This window comes from Wolffia australiana, chromosome 1, assembly GCF_029677425.1.
Source record: "Wolffia australiana isolate 7733 chromosome 1, ASM2967742v1".
Classification (NCBI taxonomy): Eukaryota; Viridiplantae; Streptophyta; class Magnoliopsida; order Alismatales; family Araceae; genus Wolffia; species Wolffia australiana.
Genome location: NC_135835.1, coordinates 25,833,131 through 25,850,687, shown reverse-complemented (window position 1 = coordinate 25,850,687; position 17,557 = coordinate 25,833,131). Strand labels below are relative to the sequence as shown.

The following is a 17,557-nucleotide window of genomic DNA, read 5'->3' as shown; positions in this document are numbered from 1 at the left end:
AAAAGTGCATTCATATAGCCAATTATTTGACTATTGTTCCCATCTGATTGGTGATCAAAACTAAAACCCGATTCTCCGATCATCTCAGTGTTTTAGTTTTTTGTTAAGTTTTTTAAATGATATATTTACTATATTTAAGCTAAAATAATATATGTAGGGTTGCTTTTTTTTGTTTGAGAATGTGCAACTTTAGTATAAAACAGCTTTTGTTAACATTGTGCGTAGTTCTATATGTACTAAACCTTATAAATCAAATAAATAATTTTGATTTCTCCTGAAATATAAATCCAAAAATACTGAATAAATTGGAAATTATAGTCGTTATTGAAAACAAGACACAAAACGTTTGCCTGTTATTTCATTATACTTACAATATTTGACCTTGTCTTTTGTCTGATCAAGTGGTGTAGGACAAAATTTGTCCAACACTTAATTATTGATATTGGACATTAAAGTTCTCACATCTTAAAAATTTTGGTTCAAAAGTTGAGGGTAGTGGATCTTACAAGGAAAAGAATACTCTCTTCAATAAAATACCAAGTACTAACTCCGTTTAATTTAATTTATGTTAATGTATTGCTTTAGTTCCTAATATATTATGGATATATTCAAATCATTGACCATCTTTTGAATCAATTCATAGTAATAAATATATAAATATCAGCTTGTTGGACAAATGGATTTCACTGCCCACAATCTGTGACCTAGGCTTCTAAAGCTGGGTGAACTCCCTTTTCTTCTGTCTTTATCCACCGAGGCTTGAACTCGAATCTTCTCTTCCAAATAATTTCTTCACACTGTTATCTCCTTGAGCATCTACATAAATTATTGATCCCTGGTAAATATTTTTCCATAATTTAAAAAATAGCAGAAGAATTCCAAAAGACTTGTATATAGAGGATAATCCCCAACGATATCATCAATTCACTGCAAAATATGCTTCTTAAATCACTCCAAAGTTCCTCGCAATTCAGTTTAAATATTTTAGCCTCTGATCCTGTTTGTGTCAAATTTTGTCTTCAACCAGTGTAATATCTCTTTGTCTAACTCCTTTTTATTTCTATTTATCTCCATGTCTCGATGTCTATTCTCAACAAAGAATCTAAGTCAAGAGATGATCTGTACACATTTTGGGGATTAGCTTGTACATTTTTCTGGCCCATAGCTTACTAATTTTAACCGAGAATAGTTTGTATTATTCTTGTATTTTCCTATCATTGGGGTTGGGCAAAAAGGATAAATGGTTATCAATCGTATTTACTGCAAGCATTCTTCTACGCCATCTTTACTGAACCTAAAATTTGGCAGAACATAAATGCACAGATAGCAAAAGGAAGGAGAGACAGACACAGAGAGAGAGAGAGAAAGAGAGAGAGAGAGAGAGAGAGAGAGAGAGAGAGAGAGAGAGACTGTAACACGGATCCATACCACTTCAGGAAAAAAGGCAAAACTTGGGAGTTCAGGGGGGGAAAAAACTACCATAAAACTTCCCCCTTTGACCATTATTACCCATCAGTCATGTCTTCCTAAGAACTTGGCAACAAATAGAATAAATGGTTATACACTCACAACTAGGCACTACCTGTCCCAATCAAACTCAATTTCCAGAAGACACAGGAGCTCCCTTCTTCCCCTCAGTGGAAGATCCATTCATCTCGCCCCTGAAACAAATCCCAAATGTATAAAATTAGGCCATCCAGAAACAGGCAAAGACAGGCTGAAAGAATCAAACACCTTCCTGAAGCTACCTCCTGCTGCTGTTGGGCGTCTTCGACTTGTTCAGATTGGCCAGCTCCTCAATCAGCTTCTTCTCATCCCCACTGAGCCTCTTGGGTATCTCTACCTGCACTTTCACTAGCTGATCACCCCTCATGTTGGGCTTTCCCAGGAAAGGAACTCCTTTCTTGGCCATAACTAGGGTTGTCCCAGGCTGAGTCCCAGCAGGAACCTTCAAATCCACCATCCCATCCACAGTTGGGACTTTAATCACAGTGCCCAGGATTGCATCAATGTAAGAAACCTTGCATGTGTGGAGAATGTTAGTGCCATCTCTCTTTAAAACTGTGTCTGAAAGGACCTCAATGAAGACGTAGAGATCCCCCGACTGTCCACCTCTCCGGCCAGCGTTCCCCTCTGATCTGACCCTCAATCTGCTGCCGGAGTCTACACCGGCCGGGACCTTCAGGCTGATCCTCTTCGTTCTCCTCACTCGTCCGTCACCGCTGCATGTGCTGCATGGAGTCGAGATCTCGCCGGTGCCGTTGCAGGCCGAGCAGGTCATGACCTGCTGGAAGACGCCGAGAGGGGTTCTGACGGAAGAGACGACCTGGCCTTGGCCGCCGCAGGCGGTGCACTTCGTAGGCTTCGTGCCGGGCTTGACGCCCGAGCCGTCGCAAGTGGTGCAGGACTCGAGACGGGTTATCTCGATCTCCTTCTCGATGCCAAAGATGGCGTCTTTGAAGTTCAGGACTAGGTTGTAGGTCTCATCGTCACCCTGCATGGGCCGGTTGCGGGATGCTCTTGCACCACCCATCCCACCCATGCCACCCATCCCCTCGAACAATGACTCAAAGAGATCAAATGGATTGCTGAAATCCTGCATGATGTGCAACAAATGCACCAGATGATTTTTTTAAGCACAAATGTAAAGCCATTCTTAGCGAAATATCCAGAAATTATGATGGTTAATGAGGGAAAGTACTTACCCCAGTGCCCATACCAGCGCCTTTGAGTCCGGCCTCTCCGAAGCGATCATACAAAGACCGTTTCTCATCATCAGACAAGACCTGCAGCAATTTTTGGCGTAAGTCTGCATGTCTATGGGGGATGAGGATAAAAATATTCTATCTCAATGCAAAACATAAACCAACCTCATACGCATTACTGATCTCCTTGAACTTCTCTTCAGCTCCAGGTTCTCTGCACAAAACGAGACGGAAAAATATATCAGACAACATGCAGTATTTTCAGAACTGAGGCACTACCATCAGCAATAGTTAACCTTTTCAGAAAAATATGGCAAAATTATCTGGAAAGTATTAGTTGGACAACTTAAAGCCACAATCTCGTTGAAGGTACAACAAACCCAGAATATAGATCAGAAAACCGAGATACTCAAGAACTTAAGAACAACAATATTACAGTGAGCAAAACTAGAAACAGGAATGAGAAGCTGATTGACTTTAACATTTACGTAAGAAAATGATAACATGAGTGAGAGACGAAAAAATGAAACCCATAGACTCAATAATGTTAACTTACTTGTTTACATCTGGATGGTAACTCCGGGCAAGTTTCCGATAAGCTAGAGTTCGAGCAAGAAAGAACAATTAGTTAGAAACACAAACGGCAAATCCATGTTGGGTAGAAAAAAAAAATGTTTTGAAAGAAATATGTGAGGACCACAGAGAAAATACTAGGAGCTAAATTAAAATTAAGGATTTTCCCGAAATTTGCTTATAAGTTAGAATAATAAACGAATTAAATATAACGAGAAGTCACTTCTGAACGTGAAGTAGTTTTTCAGCAATTAAAAATATATCCAATGCCACATCAAAATTACAAACGTAAAGAATTCGATAATGTAAATAAAGGGATAGAAAGAAATTAAAGAACAATGGCAAAGGCACCTACCGGTTTTAATTTCTGATTTGGAAGCAGTTTTTGAGACACCAAGAACAGAATAATAATCCTGCGGATATAAAATAAGGACATGATTTAAGACATCTCACACAGAATATGCATTTTTTCAGAAGTTTAAGAGATAGATATCATATTCAAGAAACAATGATCATAAATAGCAGGCTTAAACTCACAGCATCAGCTCTGACAACAAGGCGAGCACCCCTTCGACAGCGAGAAGTCTGGAGACCAGAACTTGAAAGCCCAAATGATAAATCACGAGCAAAAAAAGCGCAAGAAGACGAAGCTAGTGGTTTTTCTCGGCCAAGAATTCTGCAAAAATATGAAATCGGGATTTAAGTCTTCGGTGAAAGATATGAAATTGGGAGGCCGTGTTATCACTAAATCCCACAATTCTAAGTCAACAGAAGATGGATAAAAATGGATGAATATGATTTTAAAAAAAAGCAAAACAAATAAGCCAAGATGATTAAATTAACAGAGAAGAGAAATAATCCAACAAGATAGACAGGCTAATGGTATAACTAAATTGTTTGTTTTCCAGGCCACATAAAAACACCTGAAAATGGGCATTGACATACGCTAAAGAATGCATCAAACGTTTGACATCAGGAAAGAGAAGGGAGAGAAAGATAATACACATAAAGTGACATCCGAAGGTATAACTGGCATAAATTTAAAGATAAACATGTGAAATAGCGGAAAGTTAGCCAACAAAATACTTCCACACTGATGAAAAATAAGGCTAACAAAGGCGAATTTCTCTAGCGCAATAGAGAAATATAATACAAGTTTTTGCACAGCCGCACAACTAACCTTTCATACGGTTGAGATGCTTGGGATGGATTACACAATTATGAGAGAGCTGTAAGCTATTATTTAGAAGACTGAACTTAATTCTACACCAAAGGTTCCGAAGGTTTTATTTCAGAACCAGAGGTTGTCCAACGTTATCCAACTTCCTTCCAGAACAAAAGAACTGAAAGAATAGGATTCTGAGAAATCAAAACATCCTTTCTTTAGATGCAATTCTTTCTTGCAAAGAACCTGAGGGTAGGTTAATACTCCATCGCAGAGGGAAGATGACGTAGAAAATAATTTCAACACGAAAAACATAGGGTTTGAAGAGATAGAATATCAATAATGAAATCGAAGAACGACATTAATAATTCGAAAAATAAGAAACTCATGTAGAAAATTACTACTCTAACTAGAAATATGGCAACAGGTAAAATACATATAAATACATTCTCTCACCCGCATTGATGATTCAAGAATTTGGCATAGCAGCATGAAACAGAAAGTCCAGAATGCGAAGAGGGTCTAAGCTGAGCACCAGTCCCCAAATGAGCCGCCCAAGTACTCCCAGAAGGTAGTATTGCCATGAAAAACGTTTAACAGGCGCTAATATTTGATTCTTTCCCTGCAAGAACAGGGAGAAAAAGACAGAGAACTTAGCATAAAACATACGCATAGAAGAACAATAATCGTAACCCAAAATCATCAAACAACAGCCCATTGGAGGAAATTCGAGGAGTGAATCAAACCACATAAACCACCAATATCAACAGACGGTAATCAATTTTTTTTCTCACAGCGTGACCAACGGGAAGAAAACGGAGGATTCAGCGAAAAACCCAACAAAGAAAAGACGAGCTACTTCCAGTATCGCAATAATCAGAATCAAAATCATCAAACGATAACCCATTGAAGGAAACCTTTGGATTGACTCAGATAATACATCCAAGAACAAAAGAAAACGCCGGAAGCGAAAAATTATTCGTACCCATTAGAGAGAACAAGCATCAGAGCGAAAACGAAGAAGAAGAAATGGCAAGAAGCAGCCCGGGAGGGGACATACCTTTGGGAGAGCAGATGGGTATGGCGGATGAGGTGAGGGGACGAGCAGAAGAGCGAGAGCGGGAGGATGAGGCCTCGCTTTCCCTGGTCAAGAGAAGACATGGGCTTCAAAGTTGGGATCTTTAAACTACCCACGAGCGGCCCAGATGCGATTCGAGCTTGCCCTCTTCTCGATCCTTCGATGGTCCTCGTTTTCGAATGTTCCAATTGGAAGGTTTGCGCCAGGCATCAAAATTTTGCAAGGCTATGATTTTGGTGCATTTTTTTATATATATTGTTAGGATGGTGGAAGATGAATTTTGCAAGGCTATGATTTTGGTGCATTTTTTTTGTATTGTTACCATGGTGGAAGTGGAATTTTGCAAGGCTATGATTTTGGTGCATTTTTTTTGTATTGTTAGCATGGTGGAAGATGAATTTTGCAAGGCTAAGATTTTGGTACATTTTTTTATATTGTTAGCACGGTGGAAGATGAATTTTGCTAGGCTAACATTTTGGTGCATTTTTTTTATTGTTAGCATGGTGGAAGATGAATTTTGCGAGGCTAACATTTTGGTTCATTTTTTTATTGTTCGCATGGTGGAAGAAGAATTTTGCAAGGCTAAGATTTTGGTGCATTTTTTTTAAGTGTTAGCATGCTGGAAGATGAATTTTGCAAGGCTAAGATTTTGGAGCATTTTTTTTATTCTTAGCATGGTGGAAGATGAATTTTGCAAGGCAAAGATTTTGGAGCATTTTTTTATATTGTTATCATGGTGGAAGATGAATTTTTCAACTGGGCGATTGACCCCACTAGCTTAAAGATTTTCATTTTTTTTAAGAAAAGAGGAAGATCGCCCGAAATCGGTGATTGACACGATACTATATAGATGCAAACAAGAGTTTCACGGAGGACCGTATTGATCCCCCTAACCATCATGAAACAAAATCCACCACTTTTTGAATGGCTCTGCCTATTTGATGGTCCCCATTTTCAATTGTTAGGTATCCAAATTTTGCTAGAGTAAGACTTTGATGCATACTTATTTATATTGTTAGCATGCTGGAAGATGAATTTTGCAACTAGGTGATTCACCCCACTAGGTGGAAGATTTTCATGATTTTTTTTTTGCGAAGAAAAAAGGAAGATCACCCCAAATTTGTGATGGACGCGATATTAGAGAGATGTAAACAAGCATTACATGGAGGGCCAAACTGATCCCCCTAACCAGCATGGAACAAAAACCTCCACTTCATGAATGACTCCATCTATATGATGTTCCTCGTTTTCTAATGTTCGAATTGGAAGATTTGAGCCAGGCATCAAAAAATTTCCAGGCCAAGATTTTGGTGCATTTTTTTACTCTTACCATCGGTGGAAGGTGAGCTTTGCAACTAGGTAATTAACCCCACTTGCTGGAAGATCTTCATGAATTTTCTTTTCCGAAATAAAAAAGGAAGATCATCCAAAATTTGTGATTGATGCAATACTATTAAGATGAAAATAAGAATTACATGGAGGACCAAACTGGCCCCCCCCAACTATACGAGTCCTTCTAAACCAGCGTGGAACAAAACCCTCCACTTTGTGAATGACTCTGTCTATTTGATGGTCCTCGTTTTTGAATGTTCCAATCAGAAGGCTTGCGCCACACATCAAAATTTTTCAAGCCCAAGATTCTGGTGCATTTTTTTTATTCTTACCATTACTAGAAGATGATCTTCGTAACTGGGCGATTAATCCCACTAGCTGGAAAAATCTCCTTTTTTTTTTGAAAGAAAAAAAGGAAGATCACCCCAAATCAGTGATTGATGGGATACTATAGAGAAGTAAATAAGAGTTATAAGGCGGATCGAACTGCCCCCCCTCCAACTATTCATGCCCTTCTAAACCAGTCTGAAACGAAACCATCCACTATGTGAATGATGTCTTCTATTGATGGTCCTTTCTTTTTAAAGTCCCCAATTGCATGGTTTGTGCCAGGAATCAGAATTACACGTGGCTAAGATTTTGGTGCATTTTCTAATTCTTACCATGCTGGAAGATGAATTTGCATCTAGAAGATATTGGAAAGTAGGGGAAATATTGGAAAATCAATTTCTAATGGTTTCCAATGCATTAGTCCTATATAGTTGGCTGATTGGGGTATAACAATTAACCATATACTAATCCAAATTAGGAATGTCATGTACATTAGATATTATATGTAGACGGTAACTGATGTAAGACAATTGCAATGAAAGAGCTTATGAATTCATTTCGCCTTCTTGAACACGCTGTGCAGCTTGGCACCTCATGCATTGGTGATTCAACCTATTGATTGTGTTAAATCAATCTGTTACTATACGTTGCAGATAATCAATTGGTTGGGTGAGGCAATAAAGAGAGACTGTAATGATGGTGTAATTAACTAAACTGGTACAAAGGCCTAAAGGGTCAGTCATCTAAGGATTTTATGAAATACTCTATCAGGTGCAAATGGCCCAAAGACCCAAAGTGATAAACACACATCCATGTCTTTCCTCAAACACCCCTACGTCTCCCGTGCTTCTTCGGGGCCCTCCCCTCCCAGTCTGACAGGAATGGTAGGAAGATCTTCCCAGACCTTTGGCTTTGATGGTTCAGACAAAGAATATGAGATGCAACGTGTCTGGCATCAAATGGATACATTAAGAGGCTGGGCATCTATGTGGCTTGAGTTGACCAGGTCAAGGAAGAAAATGATAATGAATTTTATTACAAAGAAAGGTCATCTAATCATCATGTATTTTAGTTTTGTTTTAAAGGTCAAAATTATATTCATTTTCCTACTGTTCGAAACTCATTTTAGGCGATCAATCATGGAAGAACATAACATTTGTAAGTGACATAATTCAACCCATATGAAATCAGGCACAGTTTCTGATATTATTATCCCCATGTGATCTGACATCAAACCGTGACTAATTGATGACTTGGCATATCCTACTATAAACAATCATCAAAATGCATACAAAGGTATTTCCCCTAGAGTGCGCCAAGACCTAATATACATATCTTATGCATGAGAATGCATACAATAAGTAAAATATACATGGATTTCACTTCAAAATATTTTATTTGTTCGATATTAAGATATTGATATATTTTGGATATGTTCCAATGGTTTACTGGGATTCTACCCAAAATCATTTGAACATATCCAAACCACATCAAATGAATCACCAAGGGTTGGCCAGTCAACTTAAGGCTCAATGTTATAAATCACTAACTGGTGTTCATCAAACACACACTTATGCATTTGAATCCAAATGACTTGGCCTTCTACCATCATATGTCATCAAGGCCTTAGCCCTTTGAAGAATGGAAATATTATAAAACTAGATAATTAAATTATTTTATTTAATAACCTCATTTAGCAACCAAAAAATTAAACTGTATTTATTTAGGAACTTTAAGATGTATGCTCTCCTTCCTGAGACACATAGGCTTCCATAAACATAACTTTGGTTCTTCTATTTCAGCCACCAATACCTCTCCTAAGTAATTCTTGAAGATGTAAGGTACCATGTGATCCATGCATCCTGCAATTATACGTTAATCATATTAATGCATTAAAAATATTAAATTCATCTATTATTTTATTTTATTTAAATTTATAATTTTATCCTGAAAATTTTATATCTTAAAAGTACCATTTAATGGTTTAGAACTATGTCCATTAATTCCAACCACATTCATTTAGATGTTGGAGACATTAACATTGATTCTCATGATTTGCCCTGCTTTTAGATTCTTTGAATTTAATTTTTGGTCTTTTCAAGGAGACAAATAAAGGTTGTTAGTCCTCAACACCTAAGACTACAAAAAAAAGGATCAATTTTTTTTGTCTGGTTTTAGGTATTTCCAACTATTTATTATAAAAAAGTTGGAAACAACAAAGAATGTGATTAGTTATCCAAGAAGCCCTTCAAATAATGTAAAACATGAGACTAGAAATACAATAAAAACTAACAATTACAAAAAGAACAGTAAAACATTGGAAAGTATGGAGAAAAATAATATATTAGATTGGAAAACTGATGGAAGCCCTGGATTTTGAAAGCCCTAGATGATTTTTTACCATGATTTAAAAAAGCCTTCATCAAAAAATCATTCATAGAAACATTTCATAAGATTTATAAAATCTTGGAGCCTTATAAGTTCAAATAACTTCTTATTCATCGACATGTCATGTGAGAAGTTTATTAGAGACTAAACTAGTCAGGTATCTTTGCACAAGTACAATCTAAATGGACTCTGCGATGTGGACATGGGGCCAAACGTGGTTATCCATTGCTACTATGTGTAGATGATATTTTATGGAAAATAAACAAAACATGAAAACTTTTGGTCTAAATAGTAATCCATCTTCTGTTCAACTCAACAGATATTCAACATAAAATAATATGATCTTAAGATGATATTTCTCATCAATAAATTATTTTAAAGTCACTAAAGTCAAGTAACGAGATCTACACAAAATACATCCTAACTAGCTTTAATGTTATTTTAAAGTCACTAAAGTCAAGTAACCATTTCAAAATAATTAATCAGAGTGGACTCGTGAAACACAAATATGTGATAAAAAATTTCAAACTAATTAATCTAAATACTACCATATAACATCTTGCTTAGTTGATCAAGTGATAACCTTGAAAGATACCACTCTAGTTAAACAAAAAAATTGCTCAAATTTAATGATCTGAAATTAATATACTCAAAGTGTCCAGAACTATCAGATAATTGTCAATCTAATTGGATTTCAACCGCATAAACTTGCAAGAAAAAATTTCAAACTAAGCTAAATACTCGTTTTTTAACATATTCATTGATTGAATAGTGATACCCTTGGAGGATAGAACACTTGTTAAATAAAATAAAATAACTTAAATCAGAGTACCCAAAACTACCGGATAATTATAATCTAAATGGACTTCACCCACATAAACTAGCAAGTTAAAATTTCAAACCTTCCAATCTGAATACTAATCTTTTTAGCACATCCCTTGATTGATTTAGTGATACCCGTAGAAGATACTAGACTTGTTATAGACAATAAAATTACTTTAATCATAGTGCCCAAAACCATCAGATAATTACCAGACTAAATAGACTCCAACAATGCAAATATGCAAAACACCATTCCAAACCAATTACTTTCAATACCAATCCGTTAAGCACCTCACTTGATTGATTTAGTGATAACCATGAAGGATGCTACACTAGTGAAATGAAAATAAAATTGGTCTACTTTAGGGACCTGAATTTAATTTAATCAAAGTAACCAAAACAATCATTCACACAGTTTAATGCATACATGCATTTATGCATGTTTGTGTGTATGTACGTACGTATGCACATAGATACGTAGGGATCCATGTATGTATCCATTTATGTATCCATGTAGGTATCTATGTATGAATGTATCTTTGCTAGCATGTATCTATGTATGTATGAATGAATCGTGCATGTCTGTATGCATGTGTCTTCTCAAATATGTATGTATCTCTGTATCTATCAATAAATGTATCTTTGCAGGTATGTATGTATCTTGACATATATGTATGTATGTTTCTATATATGAATTTATCTTTGCATGCATTTATGAATGTATCTTTGCTGTATGTATGTATAATGTATCAATCTATGTATGTACGTATCTATTTATGTTTGTAATGTATGTTCTCGGCCTTCCATCTTTCTTCTAACAGTTTCCCTCTCTTGCCTATAAACCCTAAACCTCTATGTATGGATGAATCTTTGTATGCATGTGTGTATGTATTTATCTATGCTTGTATCCATTTATATTTCTACATATGGATCCATGTATATTTGTATGTATATATATGTATAAATGTATCTAGCTATTTACGAATGAATCTTTAGATGTATGTATGTATATTTGCAATAAATAACTCAACGTATCTCTGATTTATGTATGTATGTATGAATGTATCTTTGCATGTATGTATCTACGAATGTAACTTTGCATGTAGGAATGTATGAATGTATCTTTGCATGTATATATTTATGAATGTATCTTTGCATGTATGTATCTATGAATGTATCTTTGCATGTATGTATGTGTGTATGAATGTATCTTTGCATGTATGTATTTATGAATGTATCTTTGCATCTAGGAATGTATGAATGTATCTTTGCATGTATGTATTTATGAATGTATCTTTGCATGTATGTATCTATGAATGTATCTTTGCATGTATGCATGTATGAATGTATCTTTGCACGTATGTACCTATGAATGTATCCTCACATGTATGTATGTATGAATGCATCTTTGCATGTATATCTGTATGAATCTATCTTTGCCTGTATATCTTATGTTAAAATATAAAAACTTTCTGACTTCATACTTGAAGATGGATCTGAACAATCTTTGTAACACGAATCTGAATCTGAATCGCTCCCGCTCGTAAACTCGCAACTTTGTCTTTGTTTATTTATGAATGTATCTTTCCACATATCTGTGTATCGATCTATGTATCTATGAAATGTATTGTCTGGGCCATCCATCCTTCTCCTAACATCTCTGTATCTATCTATCTATGTATGTATGAATGTATCTTTGCATGTATATCTGTATGCATGTATCTTTGCACGTATGTATCTATGAATGTATCTTTGCATGTAGGAATGTATCTATCTATCTATCTATCTATCTATCTATCCATCTATCCATCCATCCATCCATCCATCTATCTATCTATCTATCTATCTATCCATCTATCTATCTATCTATCCATCCATCTATCCATCTATCTATCTATATCTAATCTATGAAATGTATCTTCTCTGTCTTATATAAACCCTAAACCCCTCCTTCCTCTCGCAGAGCTGCAGAGCTGCAGCAATGGCAGCGATCCTCTCCAGGCGGCTGCTCCAGGAGCTCCGCCCCCGCCATAGCCAGCTCCCGAGCAAGCTCTCCACCGCCATAGCCAACTCCTCCTCCGATTCCTCCTTCACCGTCGACTTCCTCACCTCCTCCTGCGGTCTCTCCGCAGCGCAAGCCTCCGCCATAGCCAGATCTCTCCGCCTGAATCCCTCAACCCGGCACAAGCCCGACTCCGTGCTCGCCCTCCTCCAATCGCAGGGCTTCTCCCAAGCGCAGATCGCCGAGCTGATCAGCCGATCGCCCCGCGTTCTCCTCTCCCGGGCCGAGCCCAAGCTCGGCCCCAAACTCGAATTCCTCCAATTGATGGGCTTCTCCTCCGACATGGTCGCCCGCGACCCCCGCGTGCTCCTCCGCAGCCTCGACCGCCATCTCCGGCCCTGCTTCGAGTTCCTCCGCCGCTTCGTCGCCTCCGCGGCCGACCTCCGCACCCTCTTCCGCCGCCATCGCTGGTGCCTCGACTTCGACATGAAGAGCACCATGATCCCCAACGTCGCCCTCCTCCTCGAGCTCGGCGTCGCCCCCCAATCCATCTCCCGTTTGATCATCTCCCACCCTCGCAGCCTGATGAAGAATCACGACCGGTTCTTGGAGATTGTCACCATTGTTGAACGCTGGGGGCTCTCCCCGGAGAAGAATCTCTTCGTCCATGCCATTAGAGCTGTTTCCGGGCTCGGCAAAGCCACTCTGGCCTCAAGATTGGAGCTTTTCAGGCGATTGGGATGGTCTGATGAGGAGATTATCGTTGCTTTCCAGAGGGGTCCTCTGTTCTTGCTCGTTTCTGAGCAGAAATTGCTCTGCATGGCTTCGTTTGCTAGGAAATTGGGGCTCACTCCTGCTGATATTAGCAGGCAGCCCAAGTTGCTCATGTATGGATTCAAGAAGAGGATTTTGCCCAGGTACGCTGTGTGGCAGGTTTTGGTGGCCAAAGGGTTGATCAAGGAGAAGAACAAGCTGGTCGCCATGTTCACAACTTCTGAGAAGCCGTTCTTGGAGAGATATGTGAACAGGCATCTGGGTCAGGTTCCTGAGCTGATGGATGTGTTCCTGGGCAAGATTAAGATCCAGGACCTGGGATTGGGGTTTGAGGACAGCAAACATGGAAATATTACCTTTTAGGGTAACAATTTCTTTTGTATATTATATGGGAAAATGAATACATTTGCACCATCTTCTCATGATTGTTCTCGTAATGTTTGTTCTTGCAAGTATTTTTAATCCCCTCTATGGTGAAGATCCAGGACAGCAAACATGGAAATATTACCTTTTAGGGTAACAATTTTTTTGTATATTATCTGGGAAAATGAATACATTTGCGCCATCTTCTCATGATTGATCATCCAGTGTTTGTTCTTTTACTGCTAAGTTATTGCAAGTATTGTTAATCATCTATTAGGTGAAGATCCAGGACCTGGGATTGGGGTTTGAGGGCAGCAAACATGGAAATATTACCTTTTAGGGTAACAATTTTTTTTTTGTATATTATCTGGGAAAATGAATACATTTGCACCATCTTCTCATGATTGATCATGCAATGTTTGTTCTTTTACTGCCAAGTTCTTGCAAGTATTGTTAATCATCTATTAGGTGAGGATCCAGGACCTGGGATTGGGGTTTGAGGGCAGCGAACATGACAATATGACCATTTAGGCTAACAAATTTTTTTTTTGTATATAATCTTGGGAAGGTTAGTATATTTGCACGACCTCCTCATGATTGTCCATGTAATGTTTTCTTGCAAGTATTGTTAATCGCCTGTTTGGTGAAGATCCAAGACTTGGGATTGAACTATGAGGATGGTAGACATGGATATATTATTTTGTAGGGTCATCATGTTTTCTGGCAACCATTTTTTGTTTATTATTTGGTAAAATTACTGCATTAACATGACCCTTTGAGTGGTTCTTCTTGTGATTTTCGTTCATTTACTGCTCCGTCAGAAAAAAAATTCTTGCAAGAAGTATTAATCACTTGTATGATGAAGATCTATGACCTGGGGTTGCATTGTGAGGATGGCAAATTTGGAAATATGACTTTGCAGGGTTGTCGTATTGTATGGAAACAATTTTTAGTGTATTATTTGAGAAAATTACTACATCAAAAAAAAATGACCTTCTCATGATTGTTCATGTAATATGTGTTCTTTTACTGCTCGTCCAGAAAAAAGAAATATTGCTCTTATTAATTACCTGTATGATGAAGGTTCATTACCTGGTATTGGATTGTGAGGATAGCAAACTTGGAAGAATGGGTTGTAGGGTCATCATATTTTCTGGGAACAGAATTTTTATACTTTTCTAAGAACTTTACAGCACTGACGTGATCTTCCTCTGATTATTCATGGGTTGTTAGTCTTCTATTGTTCCTTTAAAGAAACAAATCTTGCAAGTATATCGCCTGTGTGATTAAGATCCAGGACCTGGGATTGGGCTGTGAGGATTGCAAGCATGGAAATATGGCGATGTAGCTTCCTCATGTTTCATGGTGACACATTTTTTTTAATATTTGAGAAACTTTCTACATTATCATGACCTTATTTTGAATTTTCAAGTGTCGTTTTGTTTTATATTGCTTGTCCTTTTTTAATTCATAGAAAATGTAGTATTAATCACTAGTGTGGGAGAATGGAATTCCAAGGTTGAAATATGTTGAGTAAACAATGAACCTCTTCCTATGCAAGAAAAGAAAATCGATCTTGATTTGTCAGAAATTACTGAAGAATATGGATTTGACTTGAAGATTCCTGAAAAACAGATCACAAAGTCTTCAACGATGATGTAGCCATCACATGTTTCCCTTTATATTCTCTATCCCTATGTGTCACGTGGTCAAATCCCAAGCGAGAACAATGCTCAAATCTAACGCTTGGAGTAGAACACAGAGCATACTTGCTTTGTTGCAGCGGAATAGCTTAAGATTGCATAGAAGGGGTTAGAGAAGGTGGGGATGAAGCCCCGTACAGGAATAGGGTCATTGCATTCATATCGAAAGGAGGTTACATCGTAATCATGGACACTACATGGGGGAAGATGAGGGAAGATACCGAAGTAACGAGACGAGGCGCTGCATGCCTAGGTAGTATTGCTCTTGCGCCTTGAGGCCCCCCCCTTTGTGCACCCGCTGGCCCCCCCGCTACACACGCATCCTCGGGCAGGACGCCCCGCGCCTGTGGGCATGGCACTCGGCCATCCGGTGCCCCGCCTTGACACTCCATGCTCCACCAGCACCCGCATTGACACTTATCACACACGGTCTGCCCGGGCGCCGCCGTGCTCTGTGCCTCCAGCTGGGCACTGCATGCCCAGCACTACCCATGAGGGCACCAACACACCCGCACTGCCTCGGTGCTCACTATGCCCCGCACACGTAACATGTGCGGCCAAGCGATACACCCACACGACTCTGCGCACGCCTGTGGTGCTGCCACCCAGCCTACGTGTTCCGCACACGTGCGTGACGCTTAGCACTAGCGCGTGCAAGTTCTCGGTGGCCCACACGCCCAACACGCACGGGCCTCCCCTGATCCGCTGCGCTTGAACACCGATGGGCACACACACCATAAGGATGATGGCCTAAAAGATGAGGGTCGGTCATCACCATCCGCAGTGCGTGTTGTAGCACTTCAGGACTCAGTCTCCAAATCGTAAGTCCAACACATGGACATGTCCCCACAGTTAGCATGCAGGCCTCTATGCTGGAATGCCACATACTTTGGGGCCTTACACTGTGGTATAGTTCTATCGTGTAACTGGATGTAGGGATTCCACTTATGGACAGAAGTACTGAAGTAGCTGGTTTATGGATTCATAACATTGCTTATTTTATTAGAGCCACGTGTTGTGGATTCAAGCATAAGCATATCAACTGTTCTTGCACTGCTACAACTGCATAATGATGATATTCCAGTTTTTTAATATCTAAGTATAGCGTTGAGCTTGATTATAAATTTCTCTAATTATTGACTCTTTTATAAAGGATATTGAATAATAATAATAAAATATCTTGGAACAATATATATATATATATATATATATATATTATCTTTAGAAATATCTTAGATTATGTGTAGAGAGAATGAACCTTATTAAATTATTATAATATTATTCCAAATGATATTAAATTGTCATAATAGATAGAAATCTACATCATTGACCATAATTCAAATAATATAGACATAATATGTTTTAACATATTTAATGTGTAGGTAGGATATTTTTAAAGTTTCTACTCATATTTCATACTATTGTATAAATATATTTTAAAAAATAATTCAAAACTAATTCAATACAGTAGTGCATATAAAATTTAGTTTATATAACAATCTAAAAGTAGATACAATAAACTTGAAATAAGAGTTTCATAAAAATAACATATATATTTGTAACTTATAATTTTGTTAGGGATACCCTATGTTGAATTACACTCTAATATAATTTCCAAATTTGACCTTATTCGTTGACTCACATTATTTTACTTCAGGGTACAAAAATATATTAAATTAGAATATTAAGCTCATTGAAGCCATTTATAGCATTATTTGACCTTTTCACCTATGGAGTTATTAAACTGCCTTACCATCAAACATTCTTCATGTTTTCTCATTTCTAAATGACCCTCAGAGCATAGACATATGAACATTGATTTTCATATAACCCATTGAAATCCTACTCTCCCAGCGGATCTACACTTCTTATTAAATTATGAAAACTCCTTTTTTAATTGTTGACTTAAGGAAATCTTGATTTTTTTATAGCTGGTTCTGAATCCCAACAACAATGCAAATGGAACAAATTATCAGATCAGTTAGCATAAAAAAATATACCAAATTTCATCTGATTTGTGTGAAAGTTGATGTCCACAATAGATCTCTGAAATGTCAAATCTTTTTTGTAAATGAATGCAACACATTTTATTATTAAATAAAATTAAAATTTAAATGCATGAAAATTTATTGTTTAATTTAGTAAACATCCTCTAATGTTGGGAATAATGTAAATTCCAGAATCCTCATACATTTGTTTTAGTTATAGATGTAAATTAGACAATTTTTTAGGGGAACATTGATAATGGATAAATCATAAAATATATGATTCAAATCACTGATTTCATTGCCACTTAAAACTGAAGAGACTTAAGCATAGATC

At 37.7% G+C, this 17,557-nt stretch overlaps 2 protein-coding genes across 3 annotated transcripts; one reads left to right on the top strand and one right to left on the bottom strand.

The window, feature by feature from the left end:
- Window positions 1-1,407: 1,407 nt before the first annotated feature.
- On the bottom strand, window positions 1,408-5,662 carry LOC144712511 (chaperone protein dnaJ A7A, chloroplastic-like). 2 transcript variants are annotated; one of them, XM_078586811.1, is made up of 9 exons: window positions 5,504-5,662; window positions 4,900-5,065; window positions 3,816-3,954; window positions 3,634-3,691; window positions 3,262-3,304; window positions 2,871-2,919; window positions 2,706-2,786; window positions 1,735-2,596; window positions 1,408-1,661 (listed from the first exon to the last, which is right to left on the bottom strand). In XM_078586811.1, the coding sequence occupies exons 2-8, from the start codon at window positions 5,025-5,027 to the stop codon at window positions 1,745-1,747; spliced, it is 1,350 nt and encodes a 449-aa protein (XP_078442937.1). In that variant the 5' UTR covers window positions 5,028-5,065; window positions 5,504-5,662; the 3' UTR covers window positions 1,408-1,661; window positions 1,735-1,744. The 2 variants fall into 2 exon arrangements, with proteins under 2 accessions (XP_078442937.1, XP_078442932.1); XM_078586806.1 differs by having other exon boundaries at window positions 1,749-2,596.
- A 6,672-nt stretch (window positions 5,663-12,334) lies between these two features.
- On the top strand, window positions 12,335-13,638 carry LOC144712507 (uncharacterized). The gene has a single exon (XM_078586802.1). It carries the CDS (start codon window positions 12,375-12,377, stop codon window positions 13,530-13,532), a length of 1,158 nt encoding a protein of 385 aa, XP_078442928.1. The 5' UTR covers window positions 12,335-12,374; the 3' UTR covers window positions 13,533-13,638.
- The last annotated feature ends 3,919 nt before the right edge of the window (window positions 13,639-17,557 follow it).